Here is a 27,868-nt window from a genome sequence, read left to right as displayed (position 1 = left end):
ACTCCACCCAAAAGACTCTGCTAGAACTGATAAACAAATTCAGTAAAGTCACAATGTACAGAAATTTGTTGCATTTCTCTACACCCATAAGATGCAGCAGAAAGAGGAATTAAGGAATCAATCCCATTTACAATTGCACCAAAACCCATAAGATACCTAGGAATAAACCTAACTAAAGAGGTGAAAGATCTGTACTCTGAAAACTATAAAACAGTGATGAAAGAAATTGAAAACAACACAAAGAAATGGAAAGATATTCTATGCTCATGGAGTGGAAGGACAAATATTACTAAAATATCTATACTACCTAAAGCAATCTACCCGTTTAAATCAATTTCTATCAAAATATCAGCAGCATTTTTTTTCATAGAGCTGGAACAAACAATCGTAAAATTTGTATGGAACCACAGAGGCCTCAAATTACCAAAGCGATCTTGAAAAAGAAAAGCAAAGCTGGAGACATAACAATTTTGGACTTCAAATTATATTACAAAACTATAGTAATCAAAACAGTATGGTACTGGCATAAAAATAGGCACATAGATCAATAGAGCAGAATCAAAAACCCAGAAATGAACCCACAACTATGGTCAATTAATTTTTGCCAACGCAGGAAAAAATATCCAATGGCAAGGGACAGTCTCTTCAACAAATGGTATTGGGAAAACTGGACAGCAACATGCAAAGGAAAAAAAACTATACAACTTAAAAAAAATTTTTTTTAATGTTTATTTTTGAGAGAGAGAGAGAGAGGAAGCAAGAGAGGCAGAGAGAGAGGGAGACACAGAATCTGAAGCAAGTTCCAGGCTCTGAGCTGTTAGCACAGAGCCTGACACGGGGCTCGAACTCACAAATTGTGAGATCATGACCTGAGCTGGAGTCGGATGCTTAACTGACTAAGCCACCCAGGTGCCCCAAAACTATAGCACTTTCTTACACCACACACAAAAATAAATTCAAAATGTGAGACCTGAGGGGCACCTGAGTGGCTCACTTGGTTGATTGTCTAACTTCGGCTAAGGTCGTGATCTCACGATTTGTAGATTTGAGCCCTGTGGGTTTGCTGCTGTCAGCATGCAGCCCGTTTTGGATCCTCTGTCCCTCTCTCTCTCTCTGTTGCTCCTCCGCTCATGTGCTCTGTCTGAAAAATAAAAATAAAATAAAAATAAAAACTTAAAAAAAAGTGAGACCTGAAACCATAAAATATCCTAGAAGAGAAAACAAGCAGCAACTTCTTCGACATCAGCTATAGAAACTTCTTTCTAAGTATGTCTTCCGAGGCAAGGGAAACAAAAGCAAGAATAAACCATTAGGACTACATCAAAGTAAAAAACTTCTGCATAGCAAAGGAAACAATTAATAAAACTGAAAGGCAACCTATGGAATGGGACAAGATGTTTGCAAATGACATCTTTGATAAAAGGTTAGTATCCAAAATATATAAAGAGCTTATAACACTCAAGACCCAAAAAAACAAATAATCCAATTAAAAATGGGCCAAAGATATGAACAGACATTCTTCTGAAGGAGATATCCAGAAGGCCCACAGACACATGAAAAGATGCTCATCATCACCAGGGAAATGCAAACCAAAACTACAATGAGATATCACCTCACACCTGTCAGAATGGCAAAAGTCAACAACACAAGAGACAACAGTTATTGGTGAAGATGTGAAGAAAGGGAACCCTCTTGTGCTGCTGGTGGGAATGCAAACTGGTGCATCCACTGTGGAAAATAGTAGAGAGAGGTTCCTCAAAAAAGTTAAAAACAGATCTACCTTATGATCCAGCAATTGCACTACTGGATATTTACACAGAGCATATAAAAACACTAATTCAAAGTGATACTTGCACCCCTATGTTTACAGTAGCATTGTCTACCATAGCCAAGATATGGAAGCAGCACAGGTGTCCATCAACTGATGAATGGGTAAAGAAGTGGTGGTTTATATACACAATGAAATATTATTCAGGTATAAAAAATAATGAAATCTTGCCATCTGCAGTGATGTGGGTAGAGCTAGAGAGTATTATGCTAAGTGAAATAAGTCAGCAAAAGAGGGACAAATACCATATGATTTCACTCATATGTAGAATTTAAGAAACAAAATAAACAAGCAAAAGGGAAAAGAGAGAGAGACAAATCAAGAAACAGACTCTTAATTATAGAGAACAATCTGATGGGAGGTGGGTGGGGGGTGGGTTAAATAAGTGATGGGGATTGAGGAGTGCACTTGTCATGATGAGCGCACGATGTATGGAAGTCTTGAATTACTATATTGTACACCTGAAAATAATACCACAGCATATGTTAACTAACTGGAATTAAAAAAAAAACCTTAAAAAAATCCAGGCAACAGCTGGAGCTTTCAAGAACCTTTAGAAATGGGCCATGTCTATTAAAGCAGTTTGCTCTCAGTAGAGACTGTGTACTTTAAATATTGTGATATATGGAGTGACTTTATGTGTACTAATGATATAATATGACCTAAATGAAGTTTAATTCAACTGACACAGAAAGAGAAAGTCAAATTATACTTTAGTGTATCTTTGTCATTCTGGAAATGGATATATAAATATTTTTACATAGAAAAAAGATAAGAAGGCTGTATACAAAATTATTAATTGGGATTCTCTCTAGGGGATTCTCTCTGAGTGATTAAAATGCTGTTTTTCATGCTTTTTAGTGTTTTTCAAAATTATTACAATAGTATTTCACCAAATCTTAAATTAAAAAATGCTATTTAATATAAATTAAAGCAATCCATGCTCCATGACTTATGTACACTGAGACTTCCAAGAAAGAAAAATAAAAGTCATACTTAACTATGACTTCTTTTACCATGAAATCATGTGAAAATGTCTTGCCAATAAATGTCCACATGGGTAGATAGAAGTAAGGAAAATAAAATACTATATGTTATAAACTGGAAAAAAATAAATTCTTTGTGTTTCATTTTGGATGATTTCTATTGATGTGCCTTCCAGTTCACTAATCCTTTCTTCTGCAATATCTAATATACTGTTAATCCCATACAGTGTATTTTTTATTGCAAAGATTATCATTGTCATCTTTAGAAATTTGATTTTAATATCTTCATGTAATTATTTAAGTTTTGATCTGTGAAATTCTGATTTACTGTACTTGTCTGATAATTCTAATATGTGTATCAGTTTTGGTCATTTTCAATTGATTATCTTTCTCCTTATGAAGCATGTTTTCGTGTCTCATTGCCTGCCTGGTAATCTTTGATGAAATGCTTTACATTGTGAATTTTATAATTTTGGGTGCTGGATATTTTTGTATTCCTATAAATCTCTAAGAGCTTTGCTCTGGAAGGCAGGCAAGTTATTTGGAAATGGTTTGATGCTTTGGCATCACTGCATTTGGTACTGTTCATTCTTTCAAGTGGTTTTTTCTCTGGTGCTGAGTAGTGCTTTCACACACAACACTGACTGTTGTGCTGAATACTTGAGAGGGCCTTCTGCGTATCTGGTTCTCTTTCTCTATGTCCTTTTCTTGTCTGTGATTCTGTGTCCTAAGAATTCCAGCACTGAGGCAATTGTTGGGTTAATCTCATTTGTTTTGAATCCTTTGGGAATCACTGCCTTTCATTGCCTACTACCTGCTGTCAGTGTTTATATATTTTGTCTGTTTCTTCCATAATTGTTTCAAGTGGGAGGGCAAATCTGGTCTTATCCTTGTTGCTCCGTCTTTGCCAGAAGTAGAAGAATTGCAATTTGGGTTTAAATCTTGGATTTAAATTGTGGAATTTTGCTAACTGTGGGATTTTGATTTTTGATTGATTGATCTTTAAGCTTTAATCTATTCTAATGATCTTTTTTTTTATATGGAGCATTTAGTCTATTTGGATTTATTGAAAATACTGATATATTTTCCTTTATTTCTATGCTCTTTTCTGGTTTCTGTTTTTCTTACCATTTCTGTGAATTTTTAAGCCATTTTTTTCTTTCTTGTCTTCTTTTGATTATTTTTCTTTTCAATTTTTCTTCTGGCAGTTTGAAAGTCAATCACTTCATTTCTATATTTTGTGATTCTACAAGAAATTTTATTATATGTCTATAATAAAATATATAATCTATAAGTCTAAATATAATCAATATTTTTACCTTCCTCTCAAATAAGGACAAAAATTTAATTTTAATAATCTCCTCTGAGTATATATTTCCTTTTATTGTATGTTTTAATTCTCTCTCTTTAGAACTCATGATAGCAATTATCTTTAAATTTACACTATCAGTATATATTTATATTTATTCACTTTATTTACTGATTCTTTGTTGTTGTTTTCTTCTTGCAAGTAGAATTTAGCATAGATGTCCTGGGGAAAAACACTTAGCTTTTATTTTTCTGCCTAGCATGCCCACTGACCATGTAGAGACAACCATGCCTAGGGAAGTGGAGATGGTTGGACTGTTAGCTCCAGGGGCATAACCAGGTGTCCAGGCACCTGGACAACGAACTTTGTTTAGTTTGCTGTTTTCATGGAGATTTACCATAGTGTAGAACAGAGACAAAAATTAGTAGGTGAGATACAGTCACATAATTTGAAAAATGGTAGTAGCACAGTATTTAATTGTGTCCTTTAGGAGTAAACTCAGACCTTTATTTCTAAATAGGATTTGGTAAACAATATAAGACTACACAGGTCTCTGCTGTGATTTCTGAGAAGCTATAAAAGGAGAAAACTAAAAAGACGAATGAAGGAATGAATAAATAAATAAATAGAAAAAACGTCTTAGATTTTATTGCATCTTTAACTCCTAACACTGCAAGGTTTTTATTTGGGACATGTAGATTTCCAGTATGATAATTATTAAGCTAATTCAGACTGATAATAATTACTAAGAAAATTCAGACTGATGGTGATTTTATACCTAGTTATTAGATTTGGTAAAAGTGTTTATTAGTACAGAGGTCAATAATTTTCATCTTTCCCCAAATGAAGACAATACATTCAGTTCACAGAGGTTAAAGAAATTGCCAATACTGTGTAGCTAGTTAACGATAGACCTTAATTTAAAACTCACTGCTCTTTCTAGTGCATCATACTTTATCAGCAAATGAGCAATTTAAAAATGATTAAATAAATCATAAAAACAATTTATCATAAGAATCACAAATCCTGATGATATTACTTAATTGTTAATAAATGTGGAATTACAGAAGATATGGAGAGGTGTAATATATTCTTTGTTCTTAGGTGTCTGTGGAGGTATTCTTTGTGTGCATGTATGTGTGTGTGTAAAAATACCATTTTGTAATAAATAATTAAAAAATCCCATCCCTTAGATGAGCACATGTCTCTTTTGGATCCTGAAATTCAGGCAGCTAGGCTAAATCCACTCCTGCTCAGTATGGCCATCTTGCTCTTGATAGGTATTTTATAATCCTTGGTTAATTAAATCAGGAATTTAATATAACTTTATGAGTGTGTGTGTAGTGCTTATATATGTGCCTACATATGTAATAAATTCCTGTCAATATGTAGCACATTTGAAACCCTGAAGTTACCCTGAATATCTGACGAACCATCTCCTAATCAAGAGACTAAAGGATGCCATAAATTATAAATTGCCTAACAAGTTTGAACTGTTTCCAAAACCTAAGTAAGCAATTATAATCATTCCATCATTCCAGTCATACAATACAACTGCTGACTAGAAACTACAATGAATTGTACAGTATTCTTTTGCTCATTAAAAAAGATTTTTCTGAAAATAGGTCATAACGTTACCATTTTTTTTTTTCATTTCTGTTACTAGAAGCAAACAATATGTGCTCTAATGGGAAATCACTTTAATCCAAGTCAGAAGATCTGGTATCTAGTCCCCTTTCTGGTTAATTCTCTGAACTTCTGTAGACTGTGTTTCCTTATTTTCTAAATCTGGATTGAAATACGTGATTGGTAGCTTTCTTCCAACATAGCATTTTTGGCTAACCTGAGGGATAAAATAAGTTGACATTTTAATGTATTCCTTCCCTTCATTCATTCTTTTTTAGATTGTACAATTTCTGAGTGACTTCAGTGTACACGTTACTGTATTATTTATTTTTCGCAATATTTATTTTACTTTATACTTACTGTCTTCTTGATAGACATACATACATCATTCCTCAACACATGTTTATTGGTCATTTATTGTATGTAAGAGCATGTAGGAGTTTATGGACTTTATGATCAGGTGATCTTTCTAGAAATATCTGGAACATTTGATAAAGAATATGTTTCAATCTTTATTTCTCACACCACTTGAAGAATAATTTTTTGAATTGAAGATAATATTGTTTAATATATTATTCAAATTTTTAATGAGACTGGTATGTAACGGGATGGGAGAATTGACATGAATTATGATTCTGTACCATAAATTGAAACGTAACACCAGGAGTCATGTACATTTTCACAAATAAGTTATAGACACTATAGAAAGAAATGGGTTGAATAAAATCCTTCCTAAAGAAATCTTCTCTTCTTTCAACCTGTCATGTTATTAACATGATAATTATTAGAAATAAGATTTCGTATTATGGTAAACACTCGTGGAGTTCACCATAATACTCAGCTGCTTGGCTTTTCTTTCAATAAAGGCTCCACAATGTTGGTAAGCTTTCTGAGGCTGACCCAAAAATCCCTCACCTGTGACACCAAAAGTGGAAAGTCCAATGCCTTCTCACTCAGGGATTCAGCTCTGTTGCAGGCAGAACCTCACCTATGTTGACACCTAATATTTCAAACAGGATGATTTTCAAGCATGGAAAACAGATGGAAGCAGATTTGTGAAAACCCATTTCTGAGCCTTAAAACAAAAGGCTTTTCTCTGAAATGAGCAAACATGTAATGTAACCACATGCTGTGGGCTAATTCTGAACATACCTCTAGTGCAAATAGATTTCAAAGAAGCAGCCCCCTTCTCTTGGTCTGTTTTTAGTAAGAGGAACTGAAGTTGCACTTTATTTTATTTTTTTATATGAAATTGATTGTCAGATTGGTTTCCATACAACACCCAGTGCTCCTTCCAACAGGTGCCCTCCACAGTGCCCATCACCCACTGTCCCCTCCCTCCCAGCCCCCATAAACCCTCAGTTTATCTCAGTTTTTAAGAGTCTCTTATGGTTTGCCTCCCTCCCTCTCTTTTTTCCCTTCCCCTCTCCCATGGTCTTCTGTTAAGTTTCTCAGGATCCACATAAGAGTGAAAACATATGGTATCTGTCTTTCTCTGTATGACTTATTTCACTTAGCATCACACTCTCCAGTTCCATCCACGTTGCTACAAATAGTATTCCATTGTATATATAAACCACAATTTCTTTATCCATTCGTCAGTTGATGGCCACTTAGGCTCTTTCCGTAATTTGGCTATTGTTGAAAGTGCTGCTATAAACATTGGGGTACAAGGGCCCCTATGCATCAGCACTCCTGTATCCCTCAGGTAAATTCCTAGAAGTGCTATTGCTGGGTCATAGGGTAGTTCTATTTTTAATTTTTTGAGGAACCTCCACACTGTTTTCCAGAGTGGTTGTACTTTCAAACAGTTCTACTATGAACTTCCCTTAGCTATTGTGGTCATTTTCTCAGCATGTTGATTTCTCTGTTTTTGCTACCCTATTCTATAATGCAGTGAGGTCATAGACATTTATTTAACATGCTTAGCTCTTTGGGTGAGAAGTTACTGCTGATCTCACTGTGGGGTAAATTGTGGCACAAAAATACGATTGCAGAAAACCAGCCATGAAAATAGCAGATTGGTAAGGAGGGAAACCGTTCTTCTAGAAGTCAGAAATAAATACTCTTTTTCAAGTTTTCACTGTGTGAAGATTTAGTAGGGCTAATGTAGGGGCAAAAAGACTTTGTTTTTGCAAAAGGTATATTTTGTAACTACAAAGAGTGTAATGTGTTCATTTATTCGCCTCTTTGTTGAACCAAATTACATCTCAGTGGCCATGTGCAGGGGCAGGCACAGAAATTGCGGGCTGTGTTGCACGTGCTTCCAGAATAGTAGCTAAGGAAGGGGGAAAGGTACACTGAGGGCATGGCTGAGCTTTCCTTTTTCTTTTCTTCTTCATTTTTTTAGCGATACACATATAAGTATTTGTCTTTGACTTCTTTCACTCAGCGTATGCCTTCAAGGTCCATCCATGTTGCCAATGCAAGATTTCCCTCTTTGCTTATGACTGAATAATATTTCATGGTATAGACCACATTTAAAAAATCTGCTCATCCACTCACGGACCATTAAGTTGCTTCTGTGTCTTAGCTATTCTAAATAATGCTGCAGTGAACATGAGAGCACACATATCTTTTCCAATTAATGGTTTGTTTCCTTCAGATAAATACCCACAAATGGAATTGTTGGATTATGTGGTAGTTTTATTTTTATTTTTTGAGGACCTTCCATACTGTTTTCCATAGTAGCTGCACCAGTTTGCAATCCCATCAACAGTGCACCAGGGTTCCCTTTTCTTTACATCTTTGCCAACACTGTTGTTTCTTCCTTTTTTTTTAATAACAACCATTTTAACGGGTGTGAGGTGATGTCTCACTCTATTTTTGATTTGCATTTCCCTGATAATTAGGGATATTGAGCACCTCTTCGTGTACTAATTGGCCATTTCCATGTCTTCCTTTGGAAAATATCTATTCAGATTCTCTGCCCATTTTTTAGTTGGACTGTTTATTATTAATAATATTATTATTATTACTTTGCTATTGAGTTGTAGTTACACACACACACACACACACATATATATGTTAGTTACATATATAATTAACTTATATATTTTATTAACCCCTTATCAGAGATAGACTTGAAAGTATTTTCTCCCATTCAGTAAGTTGCCTTTTCATTTTGTTGATGGTTTCCTATGCTGTACATAAGCTTTTTAGTTTGCTGTATCCCACTTACTTAGTTTTGCATTTGTTGTCTTGCTTTTGATTTCAAATTCAAAAAAATTTACCACCAAGACCAATCAATGTCAAGGATCTTACTGTCTATGTTATTTTTCTAGGAGTTATTTTTATTTTTTTTAAATTCTAGTTAAACATGCAGTGCAGTGTTGGTTTCAGGGGTAGGATTCAGTGATTCATCACTTACATACAACACCCAGTGCTCATCACAAGTGCCTTTCTTAGTACCCATAACCCATCTAACCCATCTCCCACCCTCCTCCTTCTATCAACCCTTAGTTTGTTCTCTGTCATTTAGAGTCTCTTTTGGTTTGTTACCCTTCTCTCACTTTTTTATTTTTTCTTCCTTCCCATATATTCATCTGTTTTGTTTCTTAAATTCCACACATAAGTGAAATCATATGGTATTTGTCTTTCCCTGACTTATTTTGCTTAGCATAATACACTCTAGCTCCAGCCACGTCATTGCAAATGGCAATATTCCATTCTTTTTGATGGCTGAGTAATATGCCATTGTATAAATATACCACGTCTTCTTTATCCATTCATCAGTCAGTGGACATTTGGGCTCATTCCACAGTTTGGCTGTTGTTGGTAATGCTGCTATAAACACTGGGGTGCCTGTGCCCCTTTGAATCTGTATTTTTGTATCCTTCGGATAGATACCTAGTGGTGCAGTTGCTGGATCGTAGGGGAGTTCCATTTTTAACTTTTTGAGGAACTTCCATACTGTTTCCCAGAGTGGCTGCACCAGTTTGCACTCCCATCAAAAGTGTAAAGGGCTCTTTTCCTCCACATCCTCACCAAGATCTGTTGTTTCTTGTGTTGTTAATTTTAGTCTGACGGGTGTGAGGTGGTATCTCATTGTGGTTTTGATTTGTATTTCCCTGATGATGAGTGACGTTGAGCATCATTTTGTGTGTCTGTTAGCCATCTGGATGTCTTCTTTGGAAAAATATCTATTCATGTCTTCTACCTATTTCTTAACAGGATTATTTGTTTTTTGGGTGTTGAGTTTGATAAGTTCTTTATTCATTTTGGGTACTAACCCTTTTAATTTTATTGATTATTTTCTTCACTGTGCAGAAGGTTTAATTTTGATGAAGTCCTGATAGTTTATTTTTGCTTTTGTTTCTCTTGCCTCTGGTGATGTGTCTAGTAAGAGGTTGCTGAGGCCAAGGTCAAAGAAGTTGCTGCCAATGTTCTCCTCTAGGATTTTGATGGTTTCCTGTCCCGCATTTAGATCTTTCATTCATTTTGAATTTATGTTTGTGTATAAGAAAGTGGTTCAATTTCAAACTTCTACATATTGCCATCCAGTTTCCCCAACACAATTTGTTGAAGAGCCTTTTTTCCCCCCGTTGGCTATTCTTTCCTATTTTGTTGAAGATTAGTTGACCATATAGTTTGGGTACATTTTTGTTTTTTTTTTTTATGCTGATTCATTGATCTGTGTTTCTGTTTTTGTGCTAGTATCATACTGTCTTAATGACTATAGCTTTGTAGTATAGCTTGAAGTCTGGAATCATGATGCCTCTAGATTTACTTTTATTTTTTCAGGGTTGCTTTGGCTATCCAGGGTATTTTTTGGTTCCCTCAAATTTTAGGATTATTTGTTCCAGTTCTGTGAAAAATGCTGATGGTATTTTTATAGAGCTTGCATTAAATGTGTAGATTGCTTTGGGTAGTGTCGACATTTTACCAATGTTTGTTCTTCCTGTCCATGAGCACGGAATGCTTTTCCATTTCTTTGTGTTCTCTTCAATTTGTTTCATAAGTGTTCTATAGTGTTCAGAGTACAGATCATTTATCTCTTTGGTTAGGTTTATTCCTAGGTATCTTATTGTTTTTGATGCAATTGCAAATGGGATCAATTCCTTGACTTCTTTTTCTGCTGCTTCATTATTTGTGTATAGAAATACAACAGATTTCTGTACATTGATTTTGTATCTTGAGACTTTGCTGAGTTCATGTGTCAGTTCTAACAATTATTTTGGTGGGGTCTTTCAGGTTTTCTACATTAGAGCATCATGTTGTCTGAAAATAATGAAAATTTGACTTCTTCCTTGGAAGAAGCATCCTTTTGGATGCTTTTTATTTCTTTTTGGTGTCTGTCTGCTGAGGCTGAAACTTCTAGTACTATATTAAATAGTAATGGTGAGAGTGGGCATCCTTGTTTGTTCCTGACCATAGGGGAAAAGCTCTCAGTTTTTCCCCATTGAGGATGGTACTAACTGTGGGTTTTTCATATATGCCCTTTATGATGTTGAGGTATGTTTTGTCTATCCCCCTAGTTTGTTGAGGTCTTTTTTTTTTTTTTTTTTTTTATCAAGAATGGCTGCTGTATTTCATCCAGTGTTTTTTTTTTTTCCCTGTATCTATTGAGAGGATCATGTGATTCTTATGCTTTCTTTTTCTGATGTGGTATATCACATTGATTTGTGAATAATGAACCAGCCCTGTAGCCCAGAAATAAATCCCACTTGATTGTGGTGAATAGTTCTTTTAATGTACTGATGAAGTCAATTTGCTGGTATCTCGAGAATTTTTTCATCCCTGTTCATCAGGGATATTGGCCTGCAATTCTCCTTTTTAGTGGGGTCTTTATCTGGTTTTGGAAACAAGGTATTGCTGGCCTCATAGAATGAGTTGGAAGTTTTCTGTCCATTTCAATTTCTTTGAGAAGAATAGGTATTAACTCTTTAAATGTTTGGTAGAATTCCCCTGGGAAGCCATCTGGTTCTGGACTTTTATTTGTTGGGAGATATTTGATTATTGCTTCAATTTCTTTGATGGTTATGGGTCTATTCAGATTTTCTATTTCTTCCTATTTCAGTTTTGATAGTTTCTATGTTTCTAGGGATTTGTCCATTTCTTCCAGGTTGCGCAGTTTGTTGGCATATAGTTTTTCATAATGTTCCCTTATAATTGCTTGTATTTCTTTGGTGTCGTTTGTGATCTCTCCTGTTTCGCTAGTGGTTTTATTTATTTAGGACATTTCTCTTTTCTTTTTGATAAGTCTGTCTAGGGATATACCAATTTTATTAATTCTTTCAGAGAACCAGCTCTTAGTTTCATCGAGCTATTCTATTGTGTTTTTTGTTTACTTGTTCCTACACCATTTATTTCTGCTCTAATCTTTATTACTTTCCTTCTTTTGCTGGATTTAGGCTTTATCTGCTGTTTCTTTTCTAACTGTGTTAGGTGTAAGAGTAGGTTGTGTATCTGAGATGTTTCTTGCTTCTTGTTGTTGGCCTGTGTTGCAGTATACTTCCCTTGAGGACCACCTCTGGTGCATCCCAAACCTTTTGAACTGTTGTGTTTTCATTTTCATTTTCTTCCATGTACTTTTTAAAATTTCTTACCTAATTTCCTGTTTAACCCATTCATTATTTTTTTAATTTTTTAAAAATGTTTATTTTTTTATTTGAGAGAGAGGGAGAAAGAGAGAAAATAAGCAGGGGAGGAGCAGAGAGAAAGAGAGACAGAATCCCAAGCAGGCTCCACACCATCAGTGCAGAACTCATAAACTGTGAGATCATGACCTGAGCTGAGATCAAGAGTCAGATGCTTAACTGACTGTGCCACCCAGATGTACCCTCATTCATTCATAGTAGGGTGTTCATACCCTCATTCATACCCTCATTCATCATAGTAGGATGTTTTTAACCCCATGTATTTGTGGTCTTTCCAAATTTTTTCTTGTGGTTGATTTCACGTTTCATAGTGTTGTGGTCTAAAGATATGCATGGTATGATCTCAGTCTTTTTGCACCTATTGTGGCCTGATTTGTGACCCAGAGTATGTTCTGTTTTGGAGAATGTTCCATGTGCACTCAAAAAGAATGTGTATTCTGCTGCTTTAGGATAAAATGTTCTGAGTATATCTGTTAAGTTCATCTGGTCCAGTATGTCATTCAAAGCCATTGTTTCCTCGTTGATTTTCGGTTTAGATGGTCTGTCCATTGCAGTAAGTGAGGTATTAAAGTCCCCTATACTACTGTATTATTATCAATGAGTTTCTTTATATTTGTTATTAGTTGATTTATATTTTTGGGTGTTCCAAGTTGGCATAAATATTTGTAATTGTTACATATTCTTGATGTCAGATCCCGTAATTATGATATAGGCCCTTCTTCATCTCTTGTTATAGTTTTGGTTTAACGTCTAGTTTGTCTGATATAAGAATGGCTACTCCAGCTTTCTTTTGACATCCAACAGCATGATAGATGGTTCTCTATTCCCTCACTTTCCATCTGCAGTTGTCTTTAGGTCTAAAATGAGTCTCTTGTTGAGAGCACATAAGTGTGTCTTGTGGTTGTTTGTTTGTTTGTTTGTTTTATCCAGTCTGATCTCCTGTGTCTTTTGATTGGAGCATTTGGTCCATTTACATTCAGAGTAATTATTGAAAGATACAAATTTAGTGTCATTGTGTTACCTGTAAAGTTTGTTGTTTCTGGTGCTGTTCTCTTTTCCTTTCTAGTCTTTGTTGCTTTTGCTCTGTTAATCCCCAGGAAGTCCTCCTTAATATTTCTTGCAGGGATAGTTTAGTGGTTATAAGCTCCTTTAGTTTTTGTTTGTCTGGGAAACTCTTTATCTCTCCTATTCTGAATGACAGTCTTGCTGGATAAAGTATTCTTGGCTGCATATTTTTCCCATTCATCACATTGAATATATCATGCCATTCCCTTCTGGCCTGGCCAAGTTTCTGTGGGCACATCTGCTGTGAACCTGATTTGTCTTCCCTTGTAGGGTAAGGGCTTTTTTTCCCTTGCTGTTTTCAGGATTCTTTCCTTGTCTGTGTATTTTGTGTATTCAACTGTCATATGCCTTGGTGATGGCCATTTTTTGTTGAATGCAATGGGAGTTCTCTGTGCTTCTTGGATTTTGATGTCTTTGTCCTTCCCCAGATTAGGGAAGTTTTCAACTGTAATTTGCTCACATAAACCTTCTGTCCCCCTTTCTCCCTTTTTATCTTTGGGACCCAAGGGATATTATTTTAATATGTTTTTATAAGTTACTGAGTTCCCTAAGTCTATTTTCATGATCTATTACCTTTTTCCCTCTCTTCTTTTTATCTTCATTATTTTTCATAATTTTATCTTCTATATCACTGATTCACTCCTCTGTCCATCCTTCTTGTTATGGCATCCATTCACATGTTATAGTTCAGTTAGAGTGTTTTTAATTTTTGCTGGACTAGATTTTAGTTTTTTTATCCCTTCAGTAAGAGATTCTCTAGTGTCTTATGCTTCTATCAAGCCCAGCTGGCATCCTTATAATTGTTTTAAATTTTAGTTCAGACATCTTAATTATATCTGTATTGACTAAATCCCTGGCAGTCTTTTCTTCCTGTTCTTTCTTTTGGGTTGAAGTCCCCATCTTGTCCTTTTGGAGGTCAAAAAAAAATAAAATAAGAAGGAAGCTAGTTCCTAGATATGTTTTAGTCTTCTTGCTAAGAGAAGCTTGATAAAAAAGTAAAAAGCTAAAAACTTAGTTATAAAAAATAAAATAAATGGGGCGCCTCGGTGGCTTAGTCGGTTGGGCGACGGACTTCAGCCCAGGTCATGATCTCACAGTTTGTGAGTTCGAGCCTCGCATCAGGCTCTGTGCTGACAGCTCAGAGCCTGGAGCCTGCTTCGGATTCTGTGTCTCCACCTCTCTCTGCCCCTCCCATGCTCATGCTCTGTGTCTCTCTGTCTCTCAATAATAAATAAAACATTAAAAAAATAATAAAATAAATGCAATTTAAAAATTACTCTTTCTTTATCCAAATGAAAACAAACAAAATAAACAAAAACCCAAAGGAAGCCAGATCTTGTTTACCCTAAAGCTGAAGCTTTGCAGCACTCCAGGATCAGTAGACTTGATGCCTGAAGGCGGTTTGTGTTGGTCTTCTGTGGGCGGGGCCTGCTGGTCTGAATCTCAGGTGGACTGGCCCTAGTGGAGATGTGCCTTCAGGGTGGTGTGGCTTGGTGTAAGCTGCTGTGGTCTCCACTGGGTTGCACGATTTTTCTCTCACTGAGAAAATCTAAAGTCTGTCAGCTTCTCAGTTCTAGGAATGAAGTGGGTAGATGTGGAGATTTGATTTCCAGTCATTTGTCTGGGCCACATAGGTCACATTTCCCAACACTTAGGCCGATTTGGTGTGTGACATCCAGGTACAAAATTTCAAGTGTCAGTGTCCAGTTTCATAGAGGGCTAACTGTCTATTCAGTTAACTGTATTTCTCTTTTCTTTTGAAAAATGGACTTTGAATTTGAGTATGTTTTCACTAATATTTATGGAAGTTGATTTTTCATTTACTGATGCTGATATAGGCATCTTATGTGCAACTGAACTGAAACTTAACTTTTCATTTGTTTTATATTCTAGTATTTCCTAATTTGCCTGCTATGAACCATAGCTGATTCACCCCACTATGATTATTGTTGTTGTTATTACTAAATACGCTGTCTCAATATTTATGCTAAGGATGCAAACTTTTTGCGTGTGTATACGAAGATGACTTAGACATATTTCCTGCTCTTAAGGAGCTCCCAATTTAGCTGTGTTGGGTGGGTAGCAGAGACACTGTAATTAAAAAATTACCATGTTGCATTTAAAATGTTGTAATAACAGAATATATACTGATGATGGTAATGTTACAACTACTAGCACTTACCACATTCTAGGCACTGTTCTTTTTTTTTTTTTAATGTTTATTTACTTTTGAGAGGGGGAGAGAGAGAGAGAGAGAGCAGGGGAGGGGCAGAAGAGAGGGAGACACAGGGTTGGAAACAGGCTCCAGGCTCTGAGCTGTCAGCACAGAGCCTGACGTGGGGCTCGAACCCACGAACCATGAGATCATGACCAGAGCCGAAGTCGGACGCTTAACCGACTGAGCCACCCAGGCGCCTCTCTAGGCACTATTCTAAATAATTTGTATGAATTATGATATTTACTACAATGGGCTGAGTATCATTGTCCACGTCCACATTTTATGATGAGGAACCGCTGAGAAAGTATGGGCTTTTCCAAGGTCACACGGCTGGGGAGTGGTCATGACCAAATTCAGTGTGCTTCCGAATTCTGAGGCCTGCACTTTTAACTAGAACACTAAATTGCCTCCCACTGCAAAGGCCTCGGAGGAACACATAGCACCCCAAAGAGTGGTTATGAAGGCATGTGTTCGTGAGGAAATGAAAAATGGATTTGGAGGCCGATCTCAGCATTGCAGTATGGAAGCTAGTCTGGGCATTGATGGTGAGGGACACCCAAGTAGAGAGCACAGATGACAGCTGCTACCACTGGCTGTGCCTCCTTCTGACTGATTCTGAGGCTGCTGCAAGGGTGATGCCTTCAACTTTATCATGGAGGTGATATTTACATGTTGTCTTGGAAGGGACTTGAGCATGTGACAAAGAAGAGAGGGAAGGGCATTCCAAATAAAAGGACATGTGCACACGTGTAGAGTTATGAAACAATGTCACAGTGTATGATTGGAAAGTTTGGCTTGTTTCACTCCAGTGTGACTGGGGACAGGCAGCGAGCTGTGGAGCTAGGTCTGTGGCATGCAACCAGGATCAGCTTTAACTTGTGTAACAGGGCACCCGGAAAGTGGCTCTCACCCCCGACAAGTCCTTGGTCACCACATACGTGGTGGAGAACCAGGTCAGGGGAGATCTTTCTGCCTCCCCCAGAGCAAAGTAACAACCCTGTGGCCAGAAACAGAAAGGACGAACAAGATCAATGTAATCTGGGATGAAACTATAACCAAGTCTGACTTCAGCGATTCTGTAATTTTCTTTCAGCATGTGTTTATTGGCTTGTGTGGCATATACCTGTCTAGCAGGGTCCAGCAGCATTGGCCATCCCCCGAGGCATAGGGGCGTTTATTGGGACGAGCCATGCTTAACATGAAAAGAAAGGACAGAAAAAGTTGAGATGGTTGCATAGTATCAAAGTGACCTCAATGGTGTGAATTGTGTTAAGTCATTAATTTGAAAAGTTAAATGTTATTATCTCGAAATGTATTTTCACCTCAATGACAGAGTTAGTAATGTCTTTACATTTAAGAGGTTACACTTGAGTTTTGTGTGAAAATTCACTTAACAGCTTCTTATTCCCCCAAAGACATTACTTTATGCAATGCAGTGCGTTATCACCTCAGAGTGAAGCTTTGCCGCTGGCTGCTATTTTCCCACGTAAATGAGTGGGATTCAGTGAACACCTTCAGCCTGTCATCCGGTCCTTCTGATACCGTGACATTTAGGATACATTAAACCACCTCATCTCTCGCGAAATCATTTCTTTGACATAGAAGAGAGGACTGCCCTTTAGTGACATCTGCTGGAAGAACCAGGTACATCAAGGAAGAAGAAAATCTGGAACTATTTGGTCAGGGTTTCTGTTCATTTTAAGGTTTCCAAGATAGGAACACCACGCTTCAAAATTACAATGCTTTCTTTTACATTTGGGTGCTTTTAAGTATGTGGGTAACGTATCTGGACACTGGTGTTAATGCTGACTTCCCTTGGACTGGTTCACACCTTCTATTGACGTTATCAACCGTTGGCTCATTTGTGCACATGAGGGGTATTTGTTAATTCTAACCATGTAAATCCCTGAAAGAGAAAAAGGATTTAAGTGGAATACTAACTGCCCTGTCTGAGGAGAGTGGGAATTCAGTTTAGGATAACGAGGTGGAAATTATACTAAGATGAAAATGAGGAAACCTGTTTTTTTTGATACAGCCTCTGGTCATCAGTGGCTGGCAGATGATGAATGTTGATGAATGTGCCCTTCCTTTGTCCTGGGCCCAGTTTACTCAGCACAAGTTTAAGGTAAGGTAAGGTGGGAGCCTGGAGACAGCACCTACTTTGTAAGCAGACATGCTCGGAGTGATTCCCCATGGCTACTTGCTTTGCTTTGAGGTGAATGAAATGTTTGGAATGAAATCAACATATTAATACCTGTCTCCAAAAGGTAGTGTTGAACTTTAGCCAGGATGAATATGTGAGTACGTTCCACTTCTCTCCTCTCCCCTTTACTTTTCTCTCTTGTCTTGTACATAAAGTTAGAGGTTAGACTAATTAATCTGTAAGACAACTTCTTTTTAAAATGTTCTTTAAGATTTTATAGCAGTACTTGCTTGTTGTAAGAAACTGGGACAGTAGAGAAAAGTACAGCCTAATTCTTTATGTGTGTGTGTGTGTGTGTGTGTGTGTGCATGTGTGTGTGTGTCTAGCTTCCAATTTTAACATTCTGTGAGCACCTTATGGCTCTCAGTGCTTTAAGACCCATTGCTTAATTGATTTCCTCATCCCGGAGATTTTGTGAACAAGTGTAGTGGAAAAAGCTTCAGTCCAGCTTGGCTTAATTAATAGTTTGAGAGGGGATTGCAATCCATTTCTGGAAAATAGTGCAGAGCTGGGCTGGAAATTTCACTGAAGAGCAAAGTGAAGCAGCTAGATTGAGGAAGCATTATTAGATTGTTCTAGTATCTTCTTTGAAGTCTTCAGAGTATTCTGACATATGTATAGGCACTTTAGCCATTACTGGAGATATGTAGATAAGTAGTCAACATATGAGAAACAAAAGGGAGGGGGAAATCGGAACTATCTGCCCAGCACCAAGCCTAGGCAACGTTCGTTCGCACACCACCTGCCCTTCCTTTGTTGTGCTCCTCGCTAAGCCGTGTCAGTGCACTAGTGTTAGTGCTGATTTTCCCTTGAGCACTGCAGCAACACCTCGTCAGGAGTGGAGGCTGCTCGGAGCCACCCTCCTCAGAGCTTTTGATATGCAGACCTGGCCCTTCAGTGACGGTGCATATTTCATGCATATTTCATGCAGGTTTGGAAGGCTTCCTTAAGCCTCCCTGGCCAGGCTTCCGAACCAGCTTTCTTACCCATGGCCCGTTTCACTCACTGACACTACCTCCCTCCCCCTTGCAAGAGATGGCATTTGGCCAAGCGTGCCCAGGTCTTTAGAAAAGCTACACTGAATGAAGGAATGAATGGACATCATCATTCGTTACTTCGGCTGGCAGGGTGGGGGGAGGTGGTGGTGGGAATATCAGGAGTCTCAGGGTTTTCTGGAGAAACTGGACAAATAGAATGAGGTCAATGAGATGTTTCTGAGACAGAGCGAGAGAGAAGACCGAGAGATTCATTTTAAGGAATTGGCTGGTGCTCTTGTGGGGGCTAGCAAGTCTGAAGTTTGAAGAGCAGGCTGGCAGGTTGGAGATCCTGGGAAGAGTTCATTTGCAGCTTGAGTCTGAGGCTGCTTGGGAGGGGGACAGCATTTCCCCTTCCTCGGAGCACTTTGATCTTTTCCCCTTAAGGGGGGTAACTGATCAGATAAGGCCCACCCACATTATGGAGGGTATCTGCTTTACTCAAAGGCTACTGATTTTGGTGTTCATCACATATAAAAATACACTTTCACGGCAACATCTAGACTGGAGTTTGACCAAAATCTGGGTACCGTGGCTTAGCCAAGCTGACACATAAACTACCCTTCGAATCAAGTTAACTTCAGGCCAAATAAACAGCAACAGACGATAACCTCAAGCTTTAGCTGCCTGACAATTGGTAGGCAGAAAATGAACCTGACATCAGAGAAAACCAAAGAGCGGGACTGGGTATCTATCAGGCAAGCCATGCACTGAGTGGTGTTCTCCAGCTGCTGTTTTTCAGGCCTGGAAAATGTATTTCCAGTTCCTACCCTGAAAGGGCTGTAAGACAGAAGGATACAGAAGTTGTAGGACAGCAGGAGAGGTGGTAGAGAGATCTCTTGCAGTCTTCCCCTCATTCCAAGGTCAGGGCAGTCTAGACCCTGTGGGTGAGGGGCGGCACCTGAGACAGCAGCTGAGAAAGGAAGACGGAGGCCGGGGCAGCTTCGGGAGCTTGGATGACACGGGGCAGAGCTGCAGGGAGCAGGGTGTGCGCATGCTCTGACTCCAGAGACAGGTGGGAGGTAGGGATGTGCGCTCCGGGCAAAGACGACGCTGGCCAGGCCGTCCGGAGCCCTTTGGCTTCCTCCTGCCCTTCCAGGAAGCCAGCGGAGACGAGAACCTGCTTACACTGTTTCTGCAGTTTTATGCTTTTGACTTTACAGTGACTTCATTGCATCCCCACCTTCAACAGGAATGCTTTTGACTCGAGTACAGATCTGCTTGATCTTTTTTTCATGAGGATAGGCTTTCTGCCAGAATGCATATTTCTCACTTAGGAGAAAACAAGTAGCACACTCAGGCAGAACCCAGCCTGTGAAGTTGGTGCTCTCTGAGGTTTTGCTCTCTCAGGGCCAGATTCTTAGCTCTCATGGCAGGAATGGGCCCCCTTAGCTCAGGCATCCGCTGTAATAAAGCCAAAGACCATCTCCAGCCCGGGGAACTGTTAGGAAGGCCCTCACCACGACGGGACCAGAAGAGCTGTGTAGCCTGGGTCTCACCTTCAAGAAGCAACTCAAATTTAGACTTTGATTTTATCTCCTGATGACCTATGCATTCAGTCTACTGGTGTTTTCCAAGAGCATCACATTCATCTTAGGATTTCAACTAGACTACCATCTGTGGGCAATGCCAATTTTATTTTTTTGTGTTTAAAGGCCTACTCGTTTAATGTTTACAGAAAATATGCCCTGTGTTTGGCATTTATAAAATATACTGGGAACCTTGGGATCTGCACCGGGTCTGGCTTCACTCTCCCTCCGTGAGGTCTTTCTCTGGACTTTTCCACACACTGACACAGTAGAAGTCCATCTAACCTGCCCCGAGGGTGTGTAATGGGTGCTGACGGGGGCGCGGTGCCCCTCATTCCCGGGAGGAACTAAATAGCAGGATCTTGAGCCGTGCTAATCTGTTTGAGGCTAGTTCACGTTGCTGTCTGTCCACGCTTGTTCTCTGCCCGCTGTCTACGATGCGGAATCATTTAAAACTCTTTTTGAAGAAGAATCTTCTGGACTGAATTTGAACTAAAACCCGTCTCCTGTTGGTTAGAAACATGGATTCCAAATCTCTCACCATATAAATCATGAAACCTTTCTTCCCAGCCTCAGCAGCTTGAGCTGGGGGTGGGCCAGGGAGACAGACAGACAGACTCATGTTTAACCACTGCCAGGAAGCACATGTGCTCAGCTTTCATACTGGTGCATTTCCTAGAACTGCTTCTAAATTGAATTGCAGTGAACAATAAATGGGAGGAAAATTGGGCTAAGTAATGATTATTTTTGAATATTATATAATCAATATTACATATATCATAAAGGGATAAATTGTGCAGGATATATAATAATTCAACTCTTACTCTATGCGAATGGTGAAAATATGCCACATGTTATGCTAAGGGGAGTTTTATATAAATGACAAATTTTGTGTGGGTGAAATTCTAGTGGCCCATCTTGAGCAAAATAGAGGCAGTATGGGAAGATGAATTATGTTTTTGGATAAATTTATTTACCCAGAGAGCAGAATAATCCAAATTTGATGATCATTTGAATTCAAATGATCTTCTAGTATAATTTCCTTAAAAAATGTGGTAAATATTACTTTAAGCAATTCATTGTGCAATGCCCCGTAAGCAATCTTAAAATGCAGCAATTAAAATTATCAAGGGAAGTCTTTGCTTAGACTTTTAGTTTATAACATACCTAACTATACAAGTTTATGTAGTAGAATATACTAGCAAAGAACACCAGGTGTGAACATGTTAACTTTGGTGCATTTGAATATGTCTTATGGGAATTCAAGTGAATGTGGAGAAAATCCTTGGGGCTCTAAGTGTGCTTTGCTCCTCTGGAAGAGGTTTCCTGTGGCTGCCTGAGTGGTGAGAACTGTGGGTCGTGTATCTCACGCTTCCCCGAGTAACCCTTGGGACGGTGGACACCTTGCCACACAATTCTTGTGGCAGGAGACCTTAGTTTTGTTTGCTAGTGAAGACTGGAGGGATTTTGATCGCCAACACATTTAACACCTTGACTTTCAAATCAAGCCAGTGAAAAGTTAGGTTTGCATTTTGGTGATTAGTTCAAACATCTTTTATCGTTATTTTTAATTACTTATATTACTGCTATGGCATCTAAGTGAAAGTAAATTGGGAATTGGTATCATTGTGTATACCCTATGATCTAGCAATCCTATTCTAAATATGTTCCAGAGAAACATTTCTTCACGTGCACAGGGAGACATGTATGAATGTTTATTGAAATATTGTTTGTAGGGGGCGCCTAGGTGGCTTAGTCCTTTAAACATCTGACTCTTGATTTCGGTTCAAGTCATGATCTCACGGTTGATGAGATTGGGCCCCATGTGGGGCTCTGCACCGACAGCCCTGAGCCTGCTTGGGATTCTCTCTCTCCTTTTCTCTTTGCCTCTCCCCCTCTTCCCCCCCCCAAAAAAAAACACAAAAAAACAAAAAAAAACCCTAAAAAAAGAAATATTGTTTGTAAATATTGTGAGAATTTGAAAACAGTCAAAATGGCTGTTAGTAAGAGAACACATAAATGAACTGTGAAATGACATGATGATGTATTATAGGACAGTTAGGGATAAATATCTAGGTCTTTATGTGTAAATATCTAGAAAAGATGCAGTTGAGGGAGAAAAAGAGAGTTTTAAAAACTATAAAAATTTGAGGCGCCTGGGGGGCTCAGTCGGCTGGGCGTCCGACTTCGGCTCAGGTCATGATCTCACGGTTCGTGAGTTCGAGCCCCGCATCAGGCTGTGTGCTGACCGCTCGGAGCCTGGAACCTGCTTCAGATTGTGTGTCTCCCTCTCTCTCTGCCCCTCCCCTGCTCACGCTCTGTCTCTGTCTCAACAATAAAATAAACATTAAAAAAATAATAATAAAAATAAAAACTATAAAAAATTTGATACATTTTTGTAAATTTAAAAGCACTAAATATTTTATATTTACCTATGCTTATTTTCATATTTTTATATGTATACATTTTGCCTTATATTTATTCACATACCTATATATGTGTGTGTGTCTGAAAAGGAGCATCACGCTCAGAAGAGAGGTTACATGTGGGAAGAAGGAGACATAGCTAAAATTAAGATAGTGCTTCAAAGAGACTTTTACTTTGCCCATAATATATTTTTACATATGATTTGGGTAATCAAAATAAAAATGTGTGGAATTATGAGTAGAGCCAACGATATCAAGTGAAAACAGCTGTTGATTCTAAATACGGACAATAAAGAGTATTCTTTTCTTACTCGTACTGTTCTGAATTTGTAAAAATTTTCAAAGCCCCCAAAAAGGAAAATGATTTACCCTTTTATATTTACTCCTTTCTTGTATTGTTAGAAGCTCAATTTGGGAGTACTATTAGGATTTATGGTTTGGTGTGAGAGGACAGTCCTTTCTGTAATTTAAAGTTCCTGTTTTGAAGGGAAACCAATGGGTCTAGGGTAATTGCATTTATATAACTTTATCTCTTATGTGTTTATAGTGAGTATTTCACATCATTTATAAAGCTTCTTTTAAAAATATAGAGCAGAAACATCAAATAACAACGTATGATATTTAAGCATTGTGTTCCATCCTACAAAGAGGTGTATTCACAATGAGTTATTTTAATTGAAAGTGTTTTTAAAAATGTCACACATATTTTTTCTTTCTTGGTGTCAGGATTTAACTAAAACAGCTCCTATAAAATTGTACATAGGGGTGCCTGGGTCAGTCAGTTAAGTGTCCAACTCTTGATTTTGGCTCAGGTCATGATCTCACGGTTCATGGGATGGAGCCCCGCCTCGGATTTCTCTCCCCATCTCTCTCTGCCCCTACCCAACTCATCCTCTCTCTTTCTCTTTCTTTCAAAATAAATAAACTTAAAAAAAATTGTACATATTCTTCCGACGTCAACTCAAGAGAAACATAAAATGATAGGATTTAAGAGGTAATTTTATAAAGATTTTTATATCAAGTATTCTAAAATAGAACTACTTTTTATGGTGGTGAAGAATTTTATTTTGAGAAATTAATTGAGGTGAAGTAGATTCTTTCTTTCTTTCTTTCTTTCTTTCTTTCTTTCTTTCTTTCTTCCTGATTGTTTGTTTTCCTGACAAACTAATACTCTGTAACAGCTTTCGGCTATGATTTCCCTTGGGTCTCACACTTCCAAATAAATTATTTCATCTTTCTACTGCGCTCCCTACATGAGTGATATAAACCGGCTCAAATAAACTTAACCAAATGGCAGCTTCTTGCCTAGATACCAAAAAAATAAGGAGGCTACTTTGGTCTCAGGAATAGCTGGATGCATAGCTTTGTTTTCTTCTCCCACATTTTGGCCTGATTTGTCTCTGGCCAGTCTGGGCGCTAATAGCCCTAGGTGCTCCTTGTTCATAATCTCCGATCCCAAAGAGCACAACTCTCTTTTCTTCAGCACCGGGCGACACTCCTGAATGCCCCCAACTTGCTTTATTCTGAGTCCTCTGCTTCCCACAGGAGAAACGGTGTCCGAGGAGATGGTGATTTCAGTTGGCTGGCCTTAAACACCCTCCTGAAGGGCACCTGGCTGACACTGCCCCCAAAATCACAGGGAGTGGGTCTAGGCAGACCAGTACCTTAAGGTGGCTTCCTGTGCATAGCATTTTGTTTGTTGCTCTGTCAGACCACCAATACTTCAGATACTAAGTAATGTAATTATCAGGTTGTCATCCTCGGCCCATCTGTGCCTGCTCGGTAGCCGGAACCAGGTAGGAACCACGTATTTTGTGTCCTTGTTACTTAACACAGTATGCGACGCGTACTTGGCACTCAGTAATTTACATGCTGCATAAAGCGATATATTAACTGATGAAAGAGAATGTTGGTTGTCTCTCTTAAACTAATTGTTTTGTTGACTTGTTTAATACTTCCGTAGAAGGCTGTCGTACTCCTGGACTATGAAGAAAAGTTAACTGTTTCATAACTTTGCCTAAACCCGCGTAATGGTGTTACGTTGAGTTGATAAGTGACATCTGATCTGTCGTTGTTTTCCAAAGTACTTATGCTCAATTGGCATGTTGCCATGTACAGAATTTGTTTTGGTGTCATAGGAATATGACCTAAAGGAAGTGCGGTAACTGCCTTCAACACTGGGAAGAGCCCTGTAACTGGCTGCACTTGTCCGGCACCTTTGGACTAGCATACACACTGATATGCATAAGTCGCCAGAAACAACAGACTTCCCTACTGATCAGTGCCTAATGTACCTAATTCTGCCTTAGGTTTGGTCTTTTAGTGCCGTGTTTGGTTATAAAGGGAGAATTCATTTTCAAGCTTCTAGAAATAATAACACCACTGGAATGTGCATATTATAATCTTTTTCCTCCTTTTTATGTTCCCAGAGACTTGCGGTTTAACAGAATACGAGAAATTCCTGGGAGTGTCTTCAAGAAACTTAAGAATTTGAACACTCTGTGAGTACTTATCGCTTATCTGTGAGGCTTGTAAAATTACGAGCTAGTTGGATTGCAATTTGCCATGAAAAGTCATTTTGAGAGTAAAGAACAGAATGGATGGGAATTAAGTTTCGCTAGCACTCTTATAATCAGAGATTCTCTGCTTCTTTCCACTGCTTGTGTTTTTGTTACCTTCTGAATCTGGGAGATATTCCTACTCATCTAATTCTCCTTTGTATTCTGTTTGTTTAGAAAAGCTTCATGGACAAAGAAACTGAGAGAAAGAGTAGTTAAACAATTTGTCTGTGGGTCCCCTATCCAAAGCAATAGACATGGAATTAAAATTCATGACCTCGTGACTCCAAAGTTCTGGCTTTCACCAACATGCCACTGGATCATCTCCTTGTTTGTAATACTCTGAATATTTTTAAAATCATGTATTTAGGGGCACCTGGGTGGCTCAGTCAGTCAAGCATCCAACTTCGGCTCAGGTCATGATCTCAAGGTTCGTGAGCTCAAGCCCCACGTTGGACTCTGTGCTTATAGCTCAGAGCCTGGAGCCTGCTTCAGATTCTGTCTGTCTGTCTGTCTGTCTCTCTCTGACCCTTTGTCACTTGTGCTCTCTCTCTCAAAAATAAATAAATAAACATTAAAAAAAAAAAAACAGGACCAGGCCTGGGTCTGGTCTCTCGTCTATGCTTAAAAAAGATATATATACATATTATATATATATATATATACATATATGTATATATAATATGTATATATGTATATGTATATATTTATATATTTATATGTATATATACTATATATATATTTATATATATACAAAATAAATATATATATATAAAAATCATGTATTTAGAGGAAAAGTTACAACTTTATGGCTAATCTCTAATAAAATATTTCAATGTGTATTACCCGTATTTTATTCACTCAACAGATATTGATATCTGTGACCAGCTTACCAGTTTGCTGGCTTTCGATCCAGACTAAAATACACAGGACCCTGCTATGGTATAGCGGATGGTCTGACCTTATGGACTGTTAGTAAAGAAAGACCCAACTATAAAAACGTATGTAATAAAAATTGACAACTGCTATAATAGAAGAGAGTAGAATGTTAGGAGAGGTGATGCTGGGGGTTTACATGTACTAACAGTGCTCTATATTTAAAATTTATTTATGCTGCACTTAATCCAGAGGGTGAAATCAGTGGAAGTTAAGACTATTTGTGTCGTTAGAACTACATGGGTATGTTAGTCTTCTTGACATAATATTTTCATAATCAAGTTAACAGTGTTTTCAGCTTGGCTGGATTTATCGCTGTATTACAGCCAAGCTAGTCCTTCTAACTTTAGGGTTGAGATTATGACTTTATACTTGTGCTTTTCCCACCCAGCTTCTTTCCAATTACTGATGCCTGGATACGCATACTTTATCACGATAATTCTGGTTGGGGTGATGTAAGAGCATAAGGAAGTAAGGACTACAAGGGTTATTCCTTACTTAACAATAAAGCAGTTGTTCTCAAACCAAAATATGTAAAAAAGTTTCCTAGAGAGCTTGTGGACATGAAGACTCCCTCTCCCTCAAAGATTCTCATTTAACACTTTTTCAGGAGGGACCCAAAGATTTGCATCTTAACTAGTATCTCCAGGGGGTCTGACACTTGGGGAGTATCCTCACTGAAGCCTTCCGCCATTATCTACTGAGGTATGGAGGTGATAGAAAAGCAAAGATATTATTAATTTATCAGATTGTTAATGTTACCAAATGTTATCAAACCTCCTCTTTCAATGTAGTTGCCACTTTAAAAGGCTTTTGAGGAGTGTAGCAAAATGATCTCTATCACTGTTGGGCCACATTTTGGAGTTATAGTACACAATACTGTAATTATTAATGAACAGTCCACCTCTTCATTTGGTAGAAGCCATACTTATTAATTTGTGTCTAAATATTTTTATTAAAAACAAAACTGGAACAGTGAGCACTTGTGGTGTTAATTACATTGAATACTTTGCCTCGTGTACATTAGTTCCATTCCCTGCTGCAGCTGTTATTTCTGTTTTACAGATGAGGACACTGAGGCTTGTAAGTGTGATGTCATTTACCCACATTCATACATCTAGAAAGGGGCAGAGTCAGGATTCACACACGCTTTGATTAACTGCTGGTTAACCAATGGTTTCTTATACATGATCGCTTTCAGGAAGGCTGAAATGACAGATGATGGGTTACTTAAATAGTAAGTTGTGCAAGAGAGAAAGAAGTGAGGTCAGAAATGGGGCACTGAAAGACTCTGGGATTGGAGAGAACTTGTGCTGAGCCAGTGTGATAAAGACCCTATTGCTCAATGAGTTCTGAGGACCCAACAGAGTTAGACTTACACTACAAGTATGTTCATGAAAGTGAGGGAAAAGTAAACCTTTTAGCTGGTGTAACTACTGAGTTCCTTGTTGTGTGTGTGTTTTTTTAAGCAACCAAACTACCAAATTTTGTAAGAAAACCTCAATGTTTAAAATATTTCTCAAATAAGATATAATTATGAAGTCTGATTTT

At 38.1% G+C, this 27,868-nt stretch overlaps 1 protein-coding gene across 1 annotated transcript in view; it reads left to right on the top strand.

Annotated features, from left to right (window-relative positions):
- Positions 1–27,868, top strand: part of PXDNL (peroxidasin like) — a 423,364-nt gene that overhangs the window by 138,114 nt on the left and 257,382 nt on the right. Inside the window, exon 2 of the mRNA XM_042923424.1 lies at positions 25,253–25,324. Coding sequence (XP_042779358.1) covers positions 25,253–25,324 — 72 coding nt within the window. The remainder of the gene's footprint in view (positions 1–25,252; positions 25,325–27,868) is intronic.

Source organism: Panthera leo, chromosome F2, assembly GCF_018350215.1.
Source record: "Panthera leo isolate Ple1 chromosome F2, P.leo_Ple1_pat1.1, whole genome shotgun sequence".
Lineage (NCBI taxonomy): Eukaryota > Metazoa > Chordata > Mammalia > Carnivora > Felidae > Panthera > Panthera leo.
The sequence above is the reverse complement of the archived record's forward strand: the minus strand, read 5'-3'. Positions and strand labels throughout refer to the sequence as shown.